This window comes from Mesoplodon mirus (assembly GCF_964341445.2).
Source record: "Mesoplodon mirus genome assembly, chromosome: 18".
NCBI classification, from domain to species: domain Eukaryota; kingdom Metazoa; phylum Chordata; class Mammalia; order Artiodactyla; family Ziphiidae; genus Mesoplodon; species Mesoplodon mirus.
In genome coordinates, this window is record NC_138994.1 from 38,400,149 (window position 1) to 38,418,412 (window position 18,264).

The window sequence follows — 18,264 nt, forward strand, 5'->3', positions numbered from 1 at the left end:
GCAGGGCCCGCCCCGCCTTCAGGCCCCTCCCCTCCCGCAGGCCCCGCCCACGCAGCTGTCAGGACCGGCGGCCGCGCGCCCGTCCACCAAGCCTGAACGCCCCACCACGCCCCGCCTTACTTCGCCTACACAAGTTACCTTGCGCCTGGCCGCCTTTTGTCCCACCCCCGGCTCCCATTGGCCAGGGGGTTTCTTTGTTAGCCAGGACGCGTCGCTGCCATTGGCCCGCAGGGCCGCCGATCGCGCCGGGAAGCGGCCCCGCCCCGCGCACCGCCACGCCCCGCGTGCTGGCCTGTCGTTCCCTCGCGCGCGCCTGCCGCCCTGGAGTGCGCCCGGCGTTCCGCTCCCCTTAGCTGCGGCCGAGGGCAGCGCGGGCACCGAGCGCGGGGATCGGCGGGGCGGCGGCGGGAGTGGGAGTGGGCGCGCGAGGCCGCGTCCATGGGCCCGGGACCGGCGGGCGGCGGCGGCGGCGGCGGCGCGGGCGGGCGGCGGGGGCCGCGCGCTCTGTGAGGCGCCGGCCTGCGTGCGCGGCTGGAGGCGGCGGCCGGGGATGCGGCGGCGCCCGGCCTGAGCCCGTTCCCGGCCATGTCGGCGGCCAAGGAGAACCCGTGCAGGAAATTCCAGGCCAACATCTTCAACAAGAGCAAGTGTCAGAACTGCTTCAAGCCCCGCGAGTCGCATCTGCTCAACGACGAGGACCTGACGCAGGTGAGCGGGTGGCGCGGGCGGGGCGGACAAAGCGGCGCCCGCGGGACGGAGCGGCGCCCTCCGCTTGCCGCCCGGTGACTCATGCGTTTCGGCGGCTCGAGGCGCCCGGCCGAGCGCGGGAACAAAGCGCGGGGCCACACTCGGCCGCCCGGCTCCTCGCCCTCTCCCACCGGCGGCCACCGGGCGGGGGCGGCCTGGGTCCGGGTCTTGCTCTGGGCCGCGACCCGGGGCCGCCGGCGGGGGAGGGGCTCGCACGGCCTCCCCGCCCCCAGGGTCGCCGCTCCTGACCGCGTCTCTGTCCCTCGTCCCTGGGGGGTTTCGCACGCTTTGGCGGCGGAAACACGCCCACAGCGCGGCGCCGGGCCGTCCCGCGTGCCCCCGGCGCGGGTCCTGGGCCCGGCCGGCCCTTCCGGAGCTGGGCTCTGCGGCCCCGCGCGGCCACTCCCGCTTTCCCGGCCGGGCCCGCCCTCACCACCCCCCCCCGCCGGCCTCTCCCCAGCCTCCGTCCCCCCAACCGACACGAGCTTCCCCTGGTCCCCCTGCGCGAGGCCGGGAGCCCCTTCCCGTTCCAGCCCAGCTGACTTCGTCGTGGGCGCTCCTTCCACCGACACGCTGCTTTGGAGTGGACCGGCCTGGCCGTTTCTCTTGCTGCGAAGTGTTTACACGGCCGGCCGAGTGGGTGGCAAGGCAGGGGTGACGGCCTGGGACCGGCTGTCTTCCTCAGTGGCCAGAAAGAAACTTCTGGTACCCGAGACCCAGAGCTTCACCCCGCACCCAGGGCTGCGGAGTAAGAGCGTTAGGACCGCAGGGTCCGTGTCCTGGTGGTGTGCCGGGCTGTGGTGGGCTTCTGAGGGAGATGCCCTCCTCTCCACTGGACGCCTTGCCCCGGGAAGCAGTTCATGTGGCCATGAGGGTCCTGGACCAGGAGTCAGGGGACTGAACTTCTAGGCTTGGCTATCACTTGCAGCTGCGTGACCTTGAACAAGTCCCTTTGCCTCGTTATAGTTTATTTTCCTTCTCTACAAATTGGGAGCAGGGATCCCTGGCTCTCCTGCCTCACTAGGCTGTTGTGAAAAGCAAGGCATGACATCGTATGAAACTTTTTCTTCTTGCAGTTTAAAAAATAAATGAACAAGAATCACCTACAGAATAGTAAACTTGGATTTAGGAAGTTTCTGGCTTGGCATGGGTTATTCTGAGAGAGTTTTCTGGTTATTCGAGGCAGCTGCCTAAATTGGGTGTTTACACCTCATAGGGCTTGTTTTCCGATTCTTAAACGTAGATGAATTAGAATGGAATCTTCATATTTAAATTGAATCTGTTTTTAAAATTAATTGGATTTGGTGGGGAGGGGGATGTCACAAATTTAAAAGTACCTTAATCTTGCACTGTATTCACAGTTGAATTGTGGGTTTTGAAATAGGCCTGGGCCCTCCAGGGCACAAGTGGAATGGTCGTTTCTGAAATGAGTGGGGTTATTTGTGTTGGGAGAGATTAGGCCAGCCTTCTACCTCCTGGGATCTTTCAGGAAGAAACTGTTCTTGAAGAGAGAAGGAGGGAGACTCAGGGATGTTGCCAGCAGCTTTAGCTGCTGCTCCCTGCATCCGGCCCTCCCCCAGCCTCTTACTCTCATCCTCATGGCTCCATTAGAAAACCTCAGCCAATCGGTTCCCATCAGTCTCCTTCAAGCCCCTGCTTCCTGTTGCCCCTCCCACCCTGAGCTTATTTTAGACCATCAAGGCTGGAAGATAGATCAGTGATCACTGAGGCCACCTCCTCTTTAAGGCATTTATCCTTTAGTCCTTCTCCTATGCATTTCTCTGCATACATGCAGACTCAAGTACAGTTAAAAAACCTATTTAAATCTAAACTGTATGTGCATTTTTGCTCTGAAATATATTTTGTTTTTTTTGCTTAATGATGCTTTATAGCCGTTTTCATGGTAATACATATCAATATACCAAACTTGTTTTTTACACATTGTACCATCAGGGATGTACCATAGTTTAACCATTCCCTTATTGGTGGACAGCAAAGTTACTTCCAGGTTTTGTCATTATAGACAGTGAATGCCTCAACGAACAGCTTTCTAACTGCTTTTGGGTGTGTGTGTGTGTGTGTTTGTGTTTGTGAGAGAGCGAGAATGCATGTGCGTGCGAGAACGAATGCAAGTATTTCTCTGGGGGCAGATACCTAAAAATAGAATAGCTAGGTTGACATCAAGTGCATTAAATTTTTTTTTCTACAGATAATCACCAAGTTGTCTTCCAAAAGAGGCTGTATCATATCATTGCCAGGATTGGGTATTATCAAATGATTTAATTCTTTAATAATTTCCCTAGTTACCAGTAAGATTAAGCCTCTTTTAGTAATATTTATTGAATATATTTTGTTCTTTCGTGTATTTTCATATTATTTGTCCATTTTTCTATTGGGTTAGGGCTCCCCCACCATTGATTTGTAGGAGCTTTCTGTATATACTCTAGGTCAGCGGTCCACAAACTTTTCCTGTAAAAGGTCAGATAGTAAATATTTCAGCCTTGTGGGTCATAAGATCTTAGTGGCTACTATGTAGCTTTGCCATTGTAGCACAAAAGCCGATGTGTGAAGTTGCTGTATACAAGACATACACTAAGGGGTATGGCTCTTTCCAGTGAAACTTTATTTACAAAAATAGGTAGCTGGCAGGATTGGCCTGTGAGGCTTGGTTTGCCGACTCCTGCTCTAGATGTTAATCTGGCAGCTGTCATACGTTGTCTTTAATTGTATGATCATTTCTCTGTCTCGTGGTAGTTTTAAATATGACAGTTTAATTTCCATGTTTTCTTTATAGTTTGTAGTTTTAATCTCATTCTTATGAAGGTTTTCTTTCCAATGTTATAAAATAGTCTCTGATGTTTTTCTTAGTTCTTTTATAGTTATTTTTATGCTTAGTTTTGCTTGTTCGTTTGGTTTTTGGCTGCACTGCATGGCTTGTGGGACCTTAGTTCCCTGACCAGGGATCGAACCCAGGCCCTTGGCAGTGAAAGCGTGGAGTCCTAACCACTGGGCCTCCAGGGAATTTCCTATGCTTAGCTTTTTAATCCATTGGATTTGTGTTTTAGGAAGATAATCCTGGCTAAAGGCAGAAGTTCTAATAGATGCTCTTGAAGAAGTTCAGTTAAATGTCAGTAAAGGTCTTCTCTAGGTCAGTGCTGGCCAGGAGGGAAAGGAGTCGTCAGACACCAGGGACAGGATATTGGCAGTTGACCGGAGTGGGGATTGAGGAAACCTGGGTGGATAAAAGTACCTTTAACGGCAGTTGAGAATAGCAGATGTGGAGTAGATTTGAGGGAGCGGGGAGGAGTAAAAATAGTGTGGTAAGTTTGACTTGGAGAAGGTGGAGGTCCAGTTTGGTCCTTAGGTGGAATCACCCATTTACGGCAGTGGGCGGCTAGAGCTGGAGGAGGGGTGGGGCCAGCTGGGAATTCTGATGTCACGGGAGTGAGTGGAGTCACTCAGGAGGCTGTGTAGCGTGAAACGAGAATAGAGGGAGCCGAGCAGCAGGTCTGGAACTAAGGTTCTTGGCTTCCAGGTCCTCGTCCCAGCCTGGGTTCCTGGTGGGTATTGACCTGACATGATGTCTCATTCTCCTGCTGACTCGTGCGCCATTAAGAATCACTTTTTGAGGAAGGTGTCACCAAACTTCAGTTCTAGCCCCTGGTCTGGTGCTGTTTTGTTGTGGGACCTTGGCTGGGTGGTTTCTCCCTCCTGGAGAACGAGCAGGTTGGTCTTGATCTTTCCCAGCTCTTCCAGTCCTTCTTTGTCCCCCCTCAGCCCTCCTGGTCTAATTCTGCCCCTTGCTGTGTCCATACTCCACTGCTGGGACTGCTGGGGCCTTGGGGTAGGAACCCCAGACATAGAGGTGGGTGGGCCAGGAGTTGGTCTCTGTGAATCATTTCATCAGTCATTTCAGTCAATCATTTCATCATTTCCCTTTGTTCCTGTGACTTTCTTAGAAGTTCCATGGTATGGAACTTCTTTATTTGACTTAACATTCATCTCAGAAACAATGGGAAGATTCCATGCCCACCCTTTTTAGAAGATTTGTGATTATTCACAGGTTGGTAGATAGTTTGGCAAGGGGTGTGTCAGAAGTTCCAGACCTTACAAATGGCCAACAAGCACATGAAAAGATGGTCAGTGTCATTAGTCATTAGGGAAATGCAAATTGAAACCATAATGAGGTACCACTTCACACCCACTAGGATGGCTTTAGTAGAAAAGGGGAAGTATTAAGTGTGGTGAAGATGTGGAGAAATTGGAGCCCTTGTGCATTGCTCATGGGAATGTAAAATGGTACAGCCGCTGTGGAAGTCAGTTTGGCAGTTCATCAGAACAATTAGCGTATGACTCAGTGATTCCATTGCTAGCATATACCCAAAAGAATTGAAAACAGGTATTCAAACAAATAGTTTTATGCATATGTTTGTAACAGTGCTATTCACAGTAGCTAAAAAGTAGCAACAACCCAAATATTGATCAGTGGATGAATAGATAAATAAATTGTGGTCTATCCATACAATGGAATATCATTCAGTCATAAAAAGGAATGAAGTCCTGAGACATGCTACAACATGACTGACCCTCAGAAACATGATATTAAGTGAAAAGAATCAGACTCAAAAGGTCACATACTGTATGATTCCATTTATATGAAATGTCTACAACAGGTAAATCTGTAAAAACAGAAAGCAAGTTAGTGGTTGCCAAGGTTCTGGTAATGGGGGAATGGGGAGTGCCTGCTGATGGGGTTAGGGTTCTGTTTTGGGGTGATGAAATGTTTTAGAATTAGATAGAGATGCTGTTTGTATAACATGAGGAAATTACTAAATGCCACTGAATTATGCATTTTAAAGTGGTTAATTTTATGTGATGTGAATTTTACCTCAGTTAAAAAAAATAAACGTGCAAGAATCACACACACACACAAATTCCAAACCTGCCCCCTGCTCCTTGTGTCATTGGAGTGAATATCTGATTGTTTCTAGAGTCTAGACAAGGGATTGGCAAATTTTTTCTTAAAGGGCCAGATAGTAAATATTTTAGGCTTTGCAGGCCTACAGGAAAAATCGAGGAATTTAAGTAGGTACTTACATAACTCTTTGAAAATGTAAAAAGCATTCTTGGTTTTGAGACCTTAAAAAAATAGCCAATGGGCTAGATTTGGCCAATGGAGCGAGTATACATAGCTTGCCAACCCCCCTGGCTTAGACCAGCCCTGTCCAATAGAAGTATAATGCGAGCCACATATGTAATTTAAAATTTTCTAGTTGCCACATTTAAAAAGTAAAAAGAAACAGGTGAAGTTAACTTTACGTTTTATTTAACGTATCCAAAATATTATCATTTCAACATGTAAGGAAGCTGTTATATGCACTTTTACCTTTACCGCACCTTTGGTCCAGACTAGCCACTTTCCCAGTGCTCAGTAGCCACGTGTGGCTGGCCTACAGTGGTGGATGGGGCGGCTCTGGCTGCAGTGGCCTGGCCTGAGACCCTTGGGGGAAGTCCAGGGTGGGAAGGCTGTGCTTGTGGGTTTTTCTCCTTGGCCTGCGTTCGGATTCCTGGAATGCTGGCTCTCTCGTGCTGTTACTCCTGTTTGCATCCCCCTCTTGACATCTTTTTGCCAACTTCAGGGGGTTCTCTTTGAATATCACTTCTTTTTTGGTGACTCCTTTTACTGTGTTTTAGAGCTCTGGGGCTCTGATCCCTACTCCCTGCAGGGCAGAAGAGAGGAGGGTGCTTGCTGGTCATGGCTTAGTGGACCTATGCTGTGGGGAGCGAGTGAGAGCCTGGGGTGGGGGGGTGGGGACAGGCTACATGTCCCTCCAGGCACATGGCAGGACGTGGTGACTGCATTCTGCACAACCCTTTGTATTTGCTGAGTGTTTTTTTTTTTTTTTTTTTGCGGTACGCGGGCCTCTCACTGTTGTGGCCTTTCCCGTTGCGGAGCACAGGCTCTGGCCGCGCAGGCTTAGCAGCCATGGCTCACGGGCCCAGCCGCTCCGCGGCATGTGGGATCTTCCCGGACCGGGGCACGAACCCCTGTCCCCTGCGTCGCAGGCAGATTCTCAACCACTGCGCCACCAGGGAAGCCCTGCTGAGTGTTTTGCAGCTGTATCCTAGCTGCTTTTTTCCGTGCGTTCTAGCCTGCTACTTGACCTTTCTTTCTGAGTTCCTGTGCCCTTGCCACGCAGAAGGACTACAGTCGACCTGTGTTCTGTTCTTGGCACAGACGTGGCCGGGTGACCCAGAAAGGTTACTTACGTTCTCCCGGCCTCAGTTTCCCACCTGTAAAGCAGGTGCCCACGTTCTGTATTCAGGGAGTGGTCCACTAGTGGAATGGATGGGAGACTACTGAACCCCCTTTGTGGTAATTGGTATTCCAAGAAGCATGCTGACGGTCTCTCCTGTGGGGAACAGACTTTGTTTGGGCTCTCGCCTGATCACTAGGACCCTGATGTTGTGTAGCTGAAATAAATTTGACTTGGAATATTTATCTTTAAATTGTTCCCAAGCTGCCAGCTAGACTTGAAGGAGAGGAGAGAGCATTGCAATCAGGGAAAAGAGACAAGAGGGAAGTAATACCCTACTGCCCACATCCTCGTACTGTGGGGGAGCGAGGCACACAGGGAGGCGTGGTGAGCACTGGGTGCCAATTTCGAAGCATTTAATCTGAGAAAACAGGCTTTTCGTTTATCCTTGGAAACTCACTCTCCAAACATCACTTTCTCATGTGAAACGACATGGTTGGACCAGGTCAGTGGTTTTCAAACTTTAAATTGTGGGGCCTTTTACTCAAAGGAATCTCGTACAGAAATATTGTGTGTGAAACAGAAAAAGTGACACTGTTCTGGGCGACACGGGGTCAGAGCTTGGCCTCTCAGCCATCTGTTTCCCACCCATGGGACCTCCAGTCATTTCTGAGGTCTGCGAGGGGCAGGTTTGAAAACTCTGCCCTAGATTTCGTGGTCCCTTCGGTTTGAGCAACTGAGGGCTCTGTGAAATTGTCTGCGGCTCTTTCACAGCTGCCCTGGGATGGAACCCCTGAATGCCCATCCCCACCACTCCCATTATACTGTCACTTCCTTTGGGGGCGAGAGAGCCAGAGGGTTGATTTGCTGGCATTTTGTTTCTGGAGCCTGGAACTAGAATCTTCCAAACCACTTGCTGGTTTTCTCAGTCAGGGTCATCCTAGTTCACATGAAACCACAGCCTGGTTCTTGCCTGGAGTCTGTAACCCTTCCAGCTCCTTCCTCCCCTCGCTCAGCATGGTGTGTGTGCTGCGCTGGCTGGTGTCCTGCCCGGTCCTTGGGGCAGCTCACGGTGAGAGTGAGTGGACGGGCCTGTGGAGTCCTCCTGAGCCTGCTTCGCACTGGATTAGGTGTTGTGTGTGCCGTGACTTCCTTCCACCGCCGGCAGCTGGGGAGGCAAGCAGGGCTGGTGGCAACACGGCCACCTGTGGAGTGTAGGGACATTGGGTTTCAGAGAGGTTGGGTGCCTGCCCTTGGTCACGGGGCTGCCTGGGGATGGGGCTTTATGATTCTCACACCAGCCTCCGTGCGGCCAGGAACCTGTCCTCCCTCCTCCTGGCAAGGCCACTTTGACTTGTTAACATGGTACTGTTTCAGTAGGAGGAGGCTGGGGTATTGCGAACTGAATTAAAGCTGTTTAATGGAGTTCTCATTCCTACCCCTGGGAGGAGGGGCCTGAGGGGCTGGGTGATCCCCCCACCCTTAAGCAGGTGAAGGATTGTCCCCATTAGCAGATGGAGCCACTGAGACCCAGGGAGGTTCAGCCTAGGTCACAGGAAGACAGTGTGGATTTTTTCAAAGTTCTTTTTGGCCCTCCCTGTGTCTGCGAACACGCAGTAACCTTTGCTGTCAGAAACAGGGCCGTACCCTGACTTGGGTTCCTTAGCTGCTGGGGGCGCGTGGGGCAGGCAGAGCGTTTTACAGGTCCTCCCGCAGGTCCTGACATCTCAGCCTTAGGGGGGGTCTCACGTCCCTGGACAGGCTGCTGGCCCGTTGCAGTGACCACACCTTTGGGCAGCCCTGAACAGGAAGCCCTGTTTTCCCCTGAGGGATTCAGAATCAGGAAGTAGTTGTGTCCTTGATCCCTAGGTCCTAAAACACTGGTTGGAACAGGCAGACCAGGGAGACTCCATGTGCACCTGCGGTCCTGTCTCTCCCCTCCTAGTATCCTGGCCCACAGCTAAAGGGGCCGGGCGGGGGAGCAGCTGCTGGGAGTCCCAGCTGAACCAGAGAAAGAGTCCAGGTCTCCCGGGTGCTGCACTCAGAGCCTGTCTACCTGGGGCTGGCGGGTCTTCCGCTTAGGGACTGCTCTGACCTAGAAATCTGACACAGTCCCACTTTTAGTTTACACGTGCTCAGGTAAGGGAGTGGGAGGGTTGAGGGAGGGGGCTTTCAGCTCAGATTTGGGTCTTATGCTGCTTGAGCAACTTACTCAGAATTTAAGAGTCTGCATCCCTCCTCTGAAAACGGGGGCTGCAACAAGATCCATTTCTGTGGGCGCCTGTGAGGATGGTGGAAGATACAGGAAGTAGCAAGAGTGCCAAATCTGTGAATGCTTGGGTGTGTAGTGGGCGCTCGGTGTAAGGGGTTCGTTTCGTCAGCACTGACCCAGAGAGGGGAGCCGCCTGTGTGGCAAGGTGCTGTGGGATGGCTGGCCCTCAGACTCTCTTTCTATCTGCCCTGTGCCCACAGAGCAGGGGCCCAGGCTGCCTACTCTCCTGCGAGCTGCTTGGCATCACCCTAGCAGCTTCCCCACATCAGCCCCGAGGGATTGGAAGGGCCTTGTGGGTTTCCTTATGTGGGTTTGATTTTCAGAACATGTTTAAGTGTAAAGAGTGAACTGATCTTAAGAATTTTTACAGTATAAGAAGCAAAGAGGCGGGACTTCCCTGGTGCTCCAGTGGTTAAGACGCTGCACTCCCATTGCAGGGGGCACGGGTTCGATCCCTAGTCAGGGAACTAAGATCCCATATGCCGTGCAGCGCGGCCCAAAGGAAAAAAAAAAGCAAAGAGGCCAGGTACCATCAGGCTGAGACTTACCATTAGAGGGTGTGGGCTGCTCCAGAGGCCAGCAGCCAGCCTGACAGCCACCCCTGAGCACCTGCCAAGCCCAGAGAAATGCACAGTGCAAGTCCTGAGAATGGCAGTGGCACATCCCGATTTCAGAAGTCACTTTGCACGGAACTGTCTGAGTGGCCATCAGCAAGGTGGGAGAGGGTTAAGAGAAGCTGCTTATCCTGCTGGTGTCCCTGGGAGCAGTTGTCTGGGAATCCAAGTTTTCTTGCCCGTGGACCTGGGGGAAATGGGCAGAGGAGGGTAGAGAGCAGCCTGGGCCTAGTCCTGAATCACTGGGCAGTGAGCAGGAGGTCTGGCCAGGCCCTTTGGTCGCCAGCATTGATTAACTCACTTCAGCTGGCAGGTGACTTCCTCCCCTGCTATCCCACATCCTTTACAGATAACATACTCATCCAGGGGTTGGAGCGTTCCGTGGGGTCTAAACAAGCAGATGTGGCTCCTTGCGAGAGCCTGTGAGCAAGCTCTTCTAACAGGCAGATGCCATCTTGGCAGACAGCCCGTTGACTCTCATCCCCACGTCTCCCTTCCCTCCTAGAAACACTGTGAGCTTAGAGGATCTTCCTGGGAACTGGGCCAGCGAGCTGGCCATGCAGCCTTGTCTGGTGTGGCTTTCTATACTTAAATCGAAGGAGCAGTTGACGTGCTCTGAGATTATTTATTGTGGCAGTGGTCAGTGGTGGCATTCATAGCTAACAATAACTGCTGTGTGCCAGGCCACTGTTAACTCATTTATATTCATAACAGCCTTATGAAGTAGAGAGATAAGAAAACTGAGATGGAAAGAAGTCCTAGAACTTGCCCGGGGGTGACACAGCAAGTGGCAGAGGTGGGACACAAACCCAGATAGTCTGACTCGGCCTCCTCGCACTGTTCCCCCTGTGGACCTGGGTGGACTCAGGTAGGCTTTCTGAACCTTAGATCTCTAGCTGTGTGTGTCCCTTGGCCCCTCGTGTCCAGGAGCCAGGGGCTGCCCTGCCAGGGGTGTATGTGCTGGGAAGCGTGGGGCTGGACGATGCGGCTTGGGCTGAACTTGTTAAATTTCCTGCTCTTTTTTTTTTTTTCCTTCCATTGGACTCTCCTGTTCTACCTGTTACTTTATAGGAAGCACTGCTTTTTGAGGGACAGGGTGTGACTTTTTCCTGCAAAGCCGTTGCCTCAGAAATTTGTCCCCACGCATTCTGTAGCATTCCTCCCTTTGCCACAAGTGGCGTCATGTTCCAAAAATCCCGCGGCCATCGGCTCCTTGTCAAGCCCAAACAGGGAAAGGGCTTTTTAAGGTGTCCCCTCTTCCTGCAGCTCCTGCTGTCCAGGGAGGAGCCCTGGGCATGGGCTGGGCTTGTAGGGCATGTGTGTGGGCCAGAGGGGTGAGTGGGCAGCTGAGCTGGGGCGTGGGAGGGAGGATGGCCAGCAGGCCGGCGGCCTCGTGCCCTCCCGTCTCTGGGCTTGAGATCTAGTGAGGTCTGTGTGTGGGTTTTTGTTTTTGTTTTTGTTTTTTTGAGGTAAAATTCATGGAACGTAAAATTAATCACTTTAAAGCATACAGTTCAGGACTTCCCTGGTGGCGCAGTGGTTAAGAATCCGCCTGCCAATGCAGGGGACACAGGTTTGAGCCCTGGTCCGGGAAGATCCCACATGCCACGGAGCAACTAAGCCCGTGCGCCACAACTACTGAAGCCCGCGTGCCTAGAGCCCGTGCTCCACAGCAAGAGAAGCCACCACAGTGAGAAACCTGCACACCACAAGAGTAGCCCCACTTGCTGCAACTAGAGAAAGCCGGCGTGCCGCAACAAAGACTCAACGCACCCATAAATAAATAAATAGATAAGATAGATAGATAGTACTGTTCAGTTGCACAATGTGCAGTTTAGCACATTCACAATATGCTAAATTCACCAGCACTCTGTAATTCAAAACATTTCGTCACCCCAGAAGAATAGGCCGTTACTGTTGAGGAGTTAGGCTCCACCCCCTACCCCCATCCTCAGCAGCCACCAATCTGCTTTCCTTCCCTATGGATTTTACCTCTTTTGGAAATTTCACCAAAATGGAATCGTAGAAATTGTGACCTTCTGTCTGGCTATTTGCACCGAGCATGTTTTCAGAGTTCATGTGGTAGCATGAACCTGTGTTCACTGCTTGTTTCTGGCCGAGTGTTGCATTATGTGGCATAGCGCATCTTGTTTATCTCTTTGTTTGTAGATGGACCCTTGGGCTGTCCTGCCTTCTGGCTGTTGTGACTAGTGCTGCTGTGAACACCCACATGCACATTTCTGTCTAACCTTCCTTTCAGCTCTTCTGGGTGGAGACCAGGGGAGTTGGGTCCCATGGAATTCTGTTGTGAGCTGCGATGGGAAGCGGCACATCAAGCCAGACCTCAGCACTGCGGACTGTGGGGTGGGCAGGCAGATACGGCGCTGGGTGGGTGGAGGAGCCTGGGATGGGGACCTGGGGTCTGTGGCAGAGGTGCTGTGCCCGTGTACAGGGCTGGCCGAGCCACCTGGAGCTCCGCTCCCTCCTGAGGATCAGCCTAGCTGCCGAGAAGGAGCTAAGCTGGGGCTTCAGAGTTGTGGGGAAGGGGGCCGAGGGGGCGTGGGAGTTGAAGGCCAGGCCATGTAGGGAGATACCGGTGCACCCCAGGGTGATGAGGTGCAGGGGAGCTGCTGAGAGCCAGTCTCCGACCGGATCTGGCCTGTTTACTACTCTTATTACCAGTTTTCAAACTTTATTTCTTTAGCCATGGAGCACGGAGCCCCTTGAAATGGAACGCGGAACTCGCCCATGTGAAGTCCCCAGAAGGGGGAAGGGATGGTTCCCCAGCCGCCTGCCCCACCCCATCGTCTGCAGTGGCCCTGAAGCACTGTTTGAAAACCACTGATGACTCTAACCCTTGCATTAAAATTTGTTAATAGACTGAAATATTTGACATATATGGAAGAACTTCAGCAGCATGTGTGTACAGCATGGGTGCAGCCTTCCTGCTGAACGTTCAAGGTGCTGGTGTTTCTGATGTGTCAGCCTCCCAGCTGCTGGGATCCAGGGGAGTGGACCACAAGTAGGTGTTGCCCCGTTGTTGAGCCCAGCCCCCTCTGCAGACTTCCTCTCCATGCAGAGACTCGCCTCTCGAGAGGAAGGTCTCCCTGCCCAGGTGTGTGCAGGAGTCTTCCAGTTCCAGATGGACCTTAAGGCAGCTGCTGGGGGCAAGTCTGGTATGAGATGCGACCCCTTAAATTAAGGTAGTGCTGTTGAGGAGAAAGGACTCCGTGTGGAGACCTGGAGACAGACCTGAAGGCTTGTGTGTTTGGGCTGACAGAGCCAGCATGTGAGCAGGGCCCTGAGAACCAGGAGGGCTGATCTGAGGACGGGCTGGGCTAGGGTGGGGCGGCTGGCTAGGTCAGTGGTTCTCAGACTTTTTGTTTTTGGGCCCCTTTATGCTTTTGATTACTGAGGTCTTCAAAGGGCTTTTGTTTATGTCAGTTACAGCCAATGGTATTTACTGTATGAGAAAGTAAAACGAGACATTTAAAAAATTTTATTAATTCATTTAAAAATAAAATAAACCTGTTACATATTCACATAAATAACAGGTGTATTCTGAAAAATAACTTCTCCAAAACAAAAAAAGTTTTGCTTAGAAGAGTCACATCATTTTACCTTTGCAGATCTCCGTACCATCTATCTTAATGGAAGACAGCTGGATTCTCTTATCTTTTGCACATGATCTGTTGTGATATCCTGTCATGTAGCCTCTGGAAAAGCCTATATGCTAGTGAAAGAATGAGTGCAAAAAGGGCAAATGATGACTTAGTATTTTTGTAAAAATAGTTTTGGTTCATGGACCCCTGAAAAGGGTCTCAGGGCCCCCTTAAAAGGGCCATCCCTTTGAGGACCACTGGTCTGGCTCAAGCTGGGCCATTTACTTGAAGGCCCCGAATGCCTCATGGGAGCGGCAGGGAGGACGTCTGTCAGGACGGGCAGAGCCCCAGGCGGTGCTCAGAGTGCTGAGGTGGGTGGAGGATGGAGCGGGGGGCAGAAGCAGCCGCCCTGGCCTCCCGCTGCCGAGGGCTCTCCATGGAATAAGTGAAGTGTGGGTGAGGCACACGGCATGTGGTGGGGACTCGACGTGACGCACACAGAATGTTTATTCTGAGGCTGGAGAAGGTGTTTTGCTGTCACATCTCCCCACTAGACTCTGCACCTCTCAGGAGGGAGGGGGGGAGATGACCGGAGGTCTTAGGATGGAGCCTGAAGTGCTGGGGCTGGCGCCACTGTGATGTGCAGCGTGAGAGGTGGCTGAGGACTGTGGAGTAGGGCAGGCAGTCCTCCTCGGGCTCTGCCGCTGGTTTGCTCGGCAGCCAGAAGGCAAGATGACCTCACTCTTTTCCCCTAGTGCTGCTTGACACATTCCAAGACCCTGGAGACACAGGGTTGGGGCTTGGGTGGGAAGTCAGGGTGCAGAGGGAGATTCAGATTCCTCGCTCTTGGAGTGACCGTCAGTCGAGTCCTGCGCCCTTGAAGCATGTCGGCGGGAAGGGGATTCATGAGAGTCTCGGAGGCCCCCAGAGGTCTCAAGTGACACAATAGGGATTTTTTAATGCTATTTTTGGGGAAGAAGCTTGGATCAACCCTCAGAATCTTCCTTGGAGGAGGAAAATTACCTCTTCTCTTCGGGATTAAAGTGCTCCTTAGCCAGGTCCTGCCCCTTGGATTTGGTAGCTGGCAGGAATTTAGATGTCTTTCTTTAAAATAAATTTTTGGCCGCACCTCACGACATGTGGGATCTTAGTTCCCCAACCAGGGCTCGAACCTGCACCCCCTGCGGTGGAAGCGCTGGAATCGTGGAGTCTTAACCACTGGACCCGCAGGGAAGTCCCGGAATTTCAGTGTCTTTAATGTTAGATGAGAAGATATCCCCATAGACTTAGACCTTTCAGTTATACCACAGTTTCTGCTGTGACTATATTGTATGGCCTCTGTTAAAGAAAATATTTCTTTGCCCCTTCTTGTCCACTGGTTGCCCCTCCCTGTCCAGCCCGTGTGTAGCCTGCATGTGGAGGTTTCCTTTGTGAGGTTTCCAGCTTGAGCTTGATCTGAGCAGTTGGGGCTGCTGCCCCCCAGTCTGCTTTCGGGGAGCCTTTCAGGACCCCCTTGCAGCACCCCGTTCAACCCTTTTCCCTTTGCAGCTTTTGAGAAGCTAATTGTTCAGACTTCACATGACATGCGGTGTTTACCTCTTTGGTCTCTCCTAAAGGAGTTTTAACAACAGACACCAAACTTGGATATGAATGTTCACAGCCACCAAAAGGGGGAAACAACCCCAGTGTCATCAGTAAGCAGATGTGGTCCATCCACACAATGGAATATTATTTGGCCATGAAAAGGAGTGCGGTACAACCAACCACTACAACATGGATGACCCTCTAAAACATCCACTCAGTGGGAGAAGCCAGACACAAAAGACCATGTGTTATCTGATTCCATTCATGTGAAGCGTCCAGACTAGGCAAATCTGTAGAGACATAAAGCAGATTAGTGGTTGCTGGGGACTGGAGGGGGGAGTGTGTGGGGAATGATAGCTAAAGTATACAGGGCTTCTTTTTGGGATAAATTTGATTATGGTGGTGGATGCACTACAGACCATTGACTTGTACACTTTTTTTTTTTTTTTTTTTTTTTTTTTGCGGTATGCGGGCCTCTCACTGTTGTGGCCTCTCCCGTTGCGGAGCACAGGCTCCGGATGCGCAGGCCCAGCGGCCATGGCTCACGGGCCCAGCCGCTCTGCGGCATATGGGATCCTCCCAGACCGGGGCACGAACCCGTATCCCCTGCATCGGCAGGCGGACTCTCAGCCACTGCGCCACCAGGGAGGCCCTGACTTGTACACTTTTAAATGGGGGAGTTATATGGTATGTGAATTATATCTCAAAAAAAAGTAAGTTATTACAAAAACACACCAAAACCGTTATTACCCGCACCCTCCCCCCGCATTTTTGGTTTGTGCTTGTAATTCACATTAAAAAAATAATAATTAATTTATTTTTGGTTGCGTTGGGTTTTTGTTGCTGCCTGTGGGCTTTCTCTAGTTGTGGTGAGCAGGGGCTACTCTTTGTTGCAGTGTGCAGGCTTCTCATTGCAGCGGCTTCTCTTGCTGTGGAGCACGGGCTCTAGATGTGCGGGCTTCAGTAGTTGAGGCACGTTGTCTCAGTAGGTGTGGCTCGCAGGCTCTAGAGTGCAGGCTCAGTAGTTGTGGCATACGGGCTTCGTTGCTCTGTGGCATGTGGGATCTTCCCAGACCAGGGCTTGAACCCGTGTTCCCTGCATTGGCAGATGGATTCTTTTTTTTTTTTTTTAAATATTTTATTTATTTATTTGGTTGCTCCAGGTCTTAGTTGCATCAGGCAGGCTCCTTAGTTGTGGCATGCAAACTCTTAGTTGCAGCATGCATGTGGGATCTAGTTCCCTGACCAGGGATCGAACCCTGGGCCCCCTGCACTGGGAGTGTGGAGTCTTATACACTGTGCCACCAGGGAAGTCCCGGCAGGTGGATTCTTAACCACTGCACCACCAGGGAAGTCCCTGTAATTCACATTTTGCCAAACCTTTATTTGACATCTTTGTTTCCTATCTTTTTGTCATTTTTGGTTTGACATCTGCTACCCATGAGTAGCTAACACCTCAGATTTTACCTCTGTCCTGTGCTCTGTCCTGGTTACCCCAGGCCCCCAGGAGCGTGCTGGACGGGCATGGTGTTGGCCTCGCCCTCTCACACCCACGTGTGCGTGTCTGTGCATGCACAGCTTGGGGCTCAGCTGTGGTCAGGTGCGTGGCAACTGCGTGGCAGCAGCGTGGACGTGTTCTGTGCTGAAAGCAACTGGCCATCAGATAACATTATTTGGAGTTCGGTTCATTGTTTCACCAAGTATTTATTATCTTTGTCTCCACCCAGTGCTACTTCTGATTTGGCTGAAGGGTGGGACTTTATCTCAAGGTTTAGAGCTCTGGAGGAGGGGGCCCCGAAGACACCAGGCCTTATGGTATTTTGGGGATGTGCCTGCTCCCCTTGGAACCCTGCGCCATAACATGCTGCCGGGTGGGCGGCATGAGGCTGTGTGTGAGGCTTGGCGGCCTCTGGAGGGAAGTGTGGGCCTCTGCACATGCCACCCGGCCTCCCTGTCGCACGTCCCCTGACCTCCATTTCTGAGGTGGCCTTTGCTCGCTGCTCATGGAGGTCTCTCCCAGATCCCTCCTCTGTGCTCCCTGGTGCTGAGTTCCTTACCCTTAGCTCCAGTGTTTGTGTCTTTGTCTCGTCGTGGGTATTCTTAGTGGCTTTGTTGTCTTTGCATCCTGACATTTGACAGCAAAGAAGGGTAAACGGCATTTCTTATAAGTTTCTTTCTTCTGGGCCACGTGTCCATATGTAATTAGTAGGCTTCCTGCTCATTCCCCAAAGTATCCCAGTTTGGATGATAAATGTACAGGGTTACTCTACATTTGAGGCTCTACTTTCTCTGGGTGGAGGTGGGAGCCTGTGCTCACACCTACGTCTTTCATCCACAGGTAGGAAAGACTCCTCCTTCTGGAGAAGAGCCCCACGATCTCTGTCCACTCCCCAAATGCCTTCACAGCCCGTAGTGCCTGGCCAAGCTGGGTGGGCAGCTCCATGAAGGGTGGTTTGTGGAGGTTCATCCTCTAGCGAACTCCTTATGGGGACCATGCATTGGCGCTACACACAGGCCCCAGGCCTCAGCTGCAGGGATGTCTGGGGGAGGCCCTGAGTGATGTGCTGGTCAGGACTAGACCCCCAAGGAGAGTAACCCACTTGGGAACGTGCATCCTGCTGGGATGGCACCAGCCTTTACTTTTGGGAGTGGCTCACTGATGGGCGGTGTGGAGAGGTGAAAGGCAAGATACAGGGCTTGACTCACACCTGCTTAGACACTGTGGTTTCCTTGTATGTGAAATGGAAGGGTGGCACGGGGTGCATGACGTGGAGTGCCTGGAGCAGTGACCTGCCTCGTAAGCCGTGAGTGTTGGCTGTGGTGACAGTGGGGACAGTTGTGACTAACAGAGCAAACTGATGGGCATTTCACGCAGACTTCCCATGTGCCCACTCAGAGGGAATGTGTGTCTCCAGGGCCACATACCTGATGCTTTCCTTTCTCGGAAGCTGGGCTTTCGCCCTAGGTCCTGATGGCATTGAGTTGCATACAGTGGCTGCCCCACGATTGTGCATATCTTCGCAGTGGCTGATGGTCCTCTCCTGACTTTCAGAGGCAGATGACAGGCCCTGGACGCTCGTGCCGGCAGGTAGTGCCCATATGGAGGAATGTAGTTTGGGTCTAGAACTGAATGTCTGTAAAGCAATAGGACAGTATTCTCCAGGGCTTGATTGAGACACCTTGGACGA

The 18,264-nt window shown here is 52.0% G+C and overlaps 1 protein-coding gene across 3 annotated transcripts in view; it reads left to right on the forward strand.

Annotated features, from left to right (window-relative positions):
- The first annotated feature begins 278 nt into the window (after positions 1-278).
- MPRIP (myosin phosphatase Rho interacting protein) overlaps positions 279-18,264 on the forward strand; it is a 127,148-nt gene continuing 109,162 nt past the window's right edge. For 2 of the 3 annotated variants that reach the window (XM_082602777.1, XM_082602776.1), the window contains exon 1: positions 486-708. In XM_082602777.1, the coding sequence (XP_082458903.1) occupies positions 586-708 (123 nt within the window). In that variant the 5' untranslated portion in view covers positions 486-585. Of the gene's footprint in view, positions 709-18,264 lie in introns of all 3 variants that reach the window. The other variant, XM_082602778.1, reaches the window with a different exon arrangement.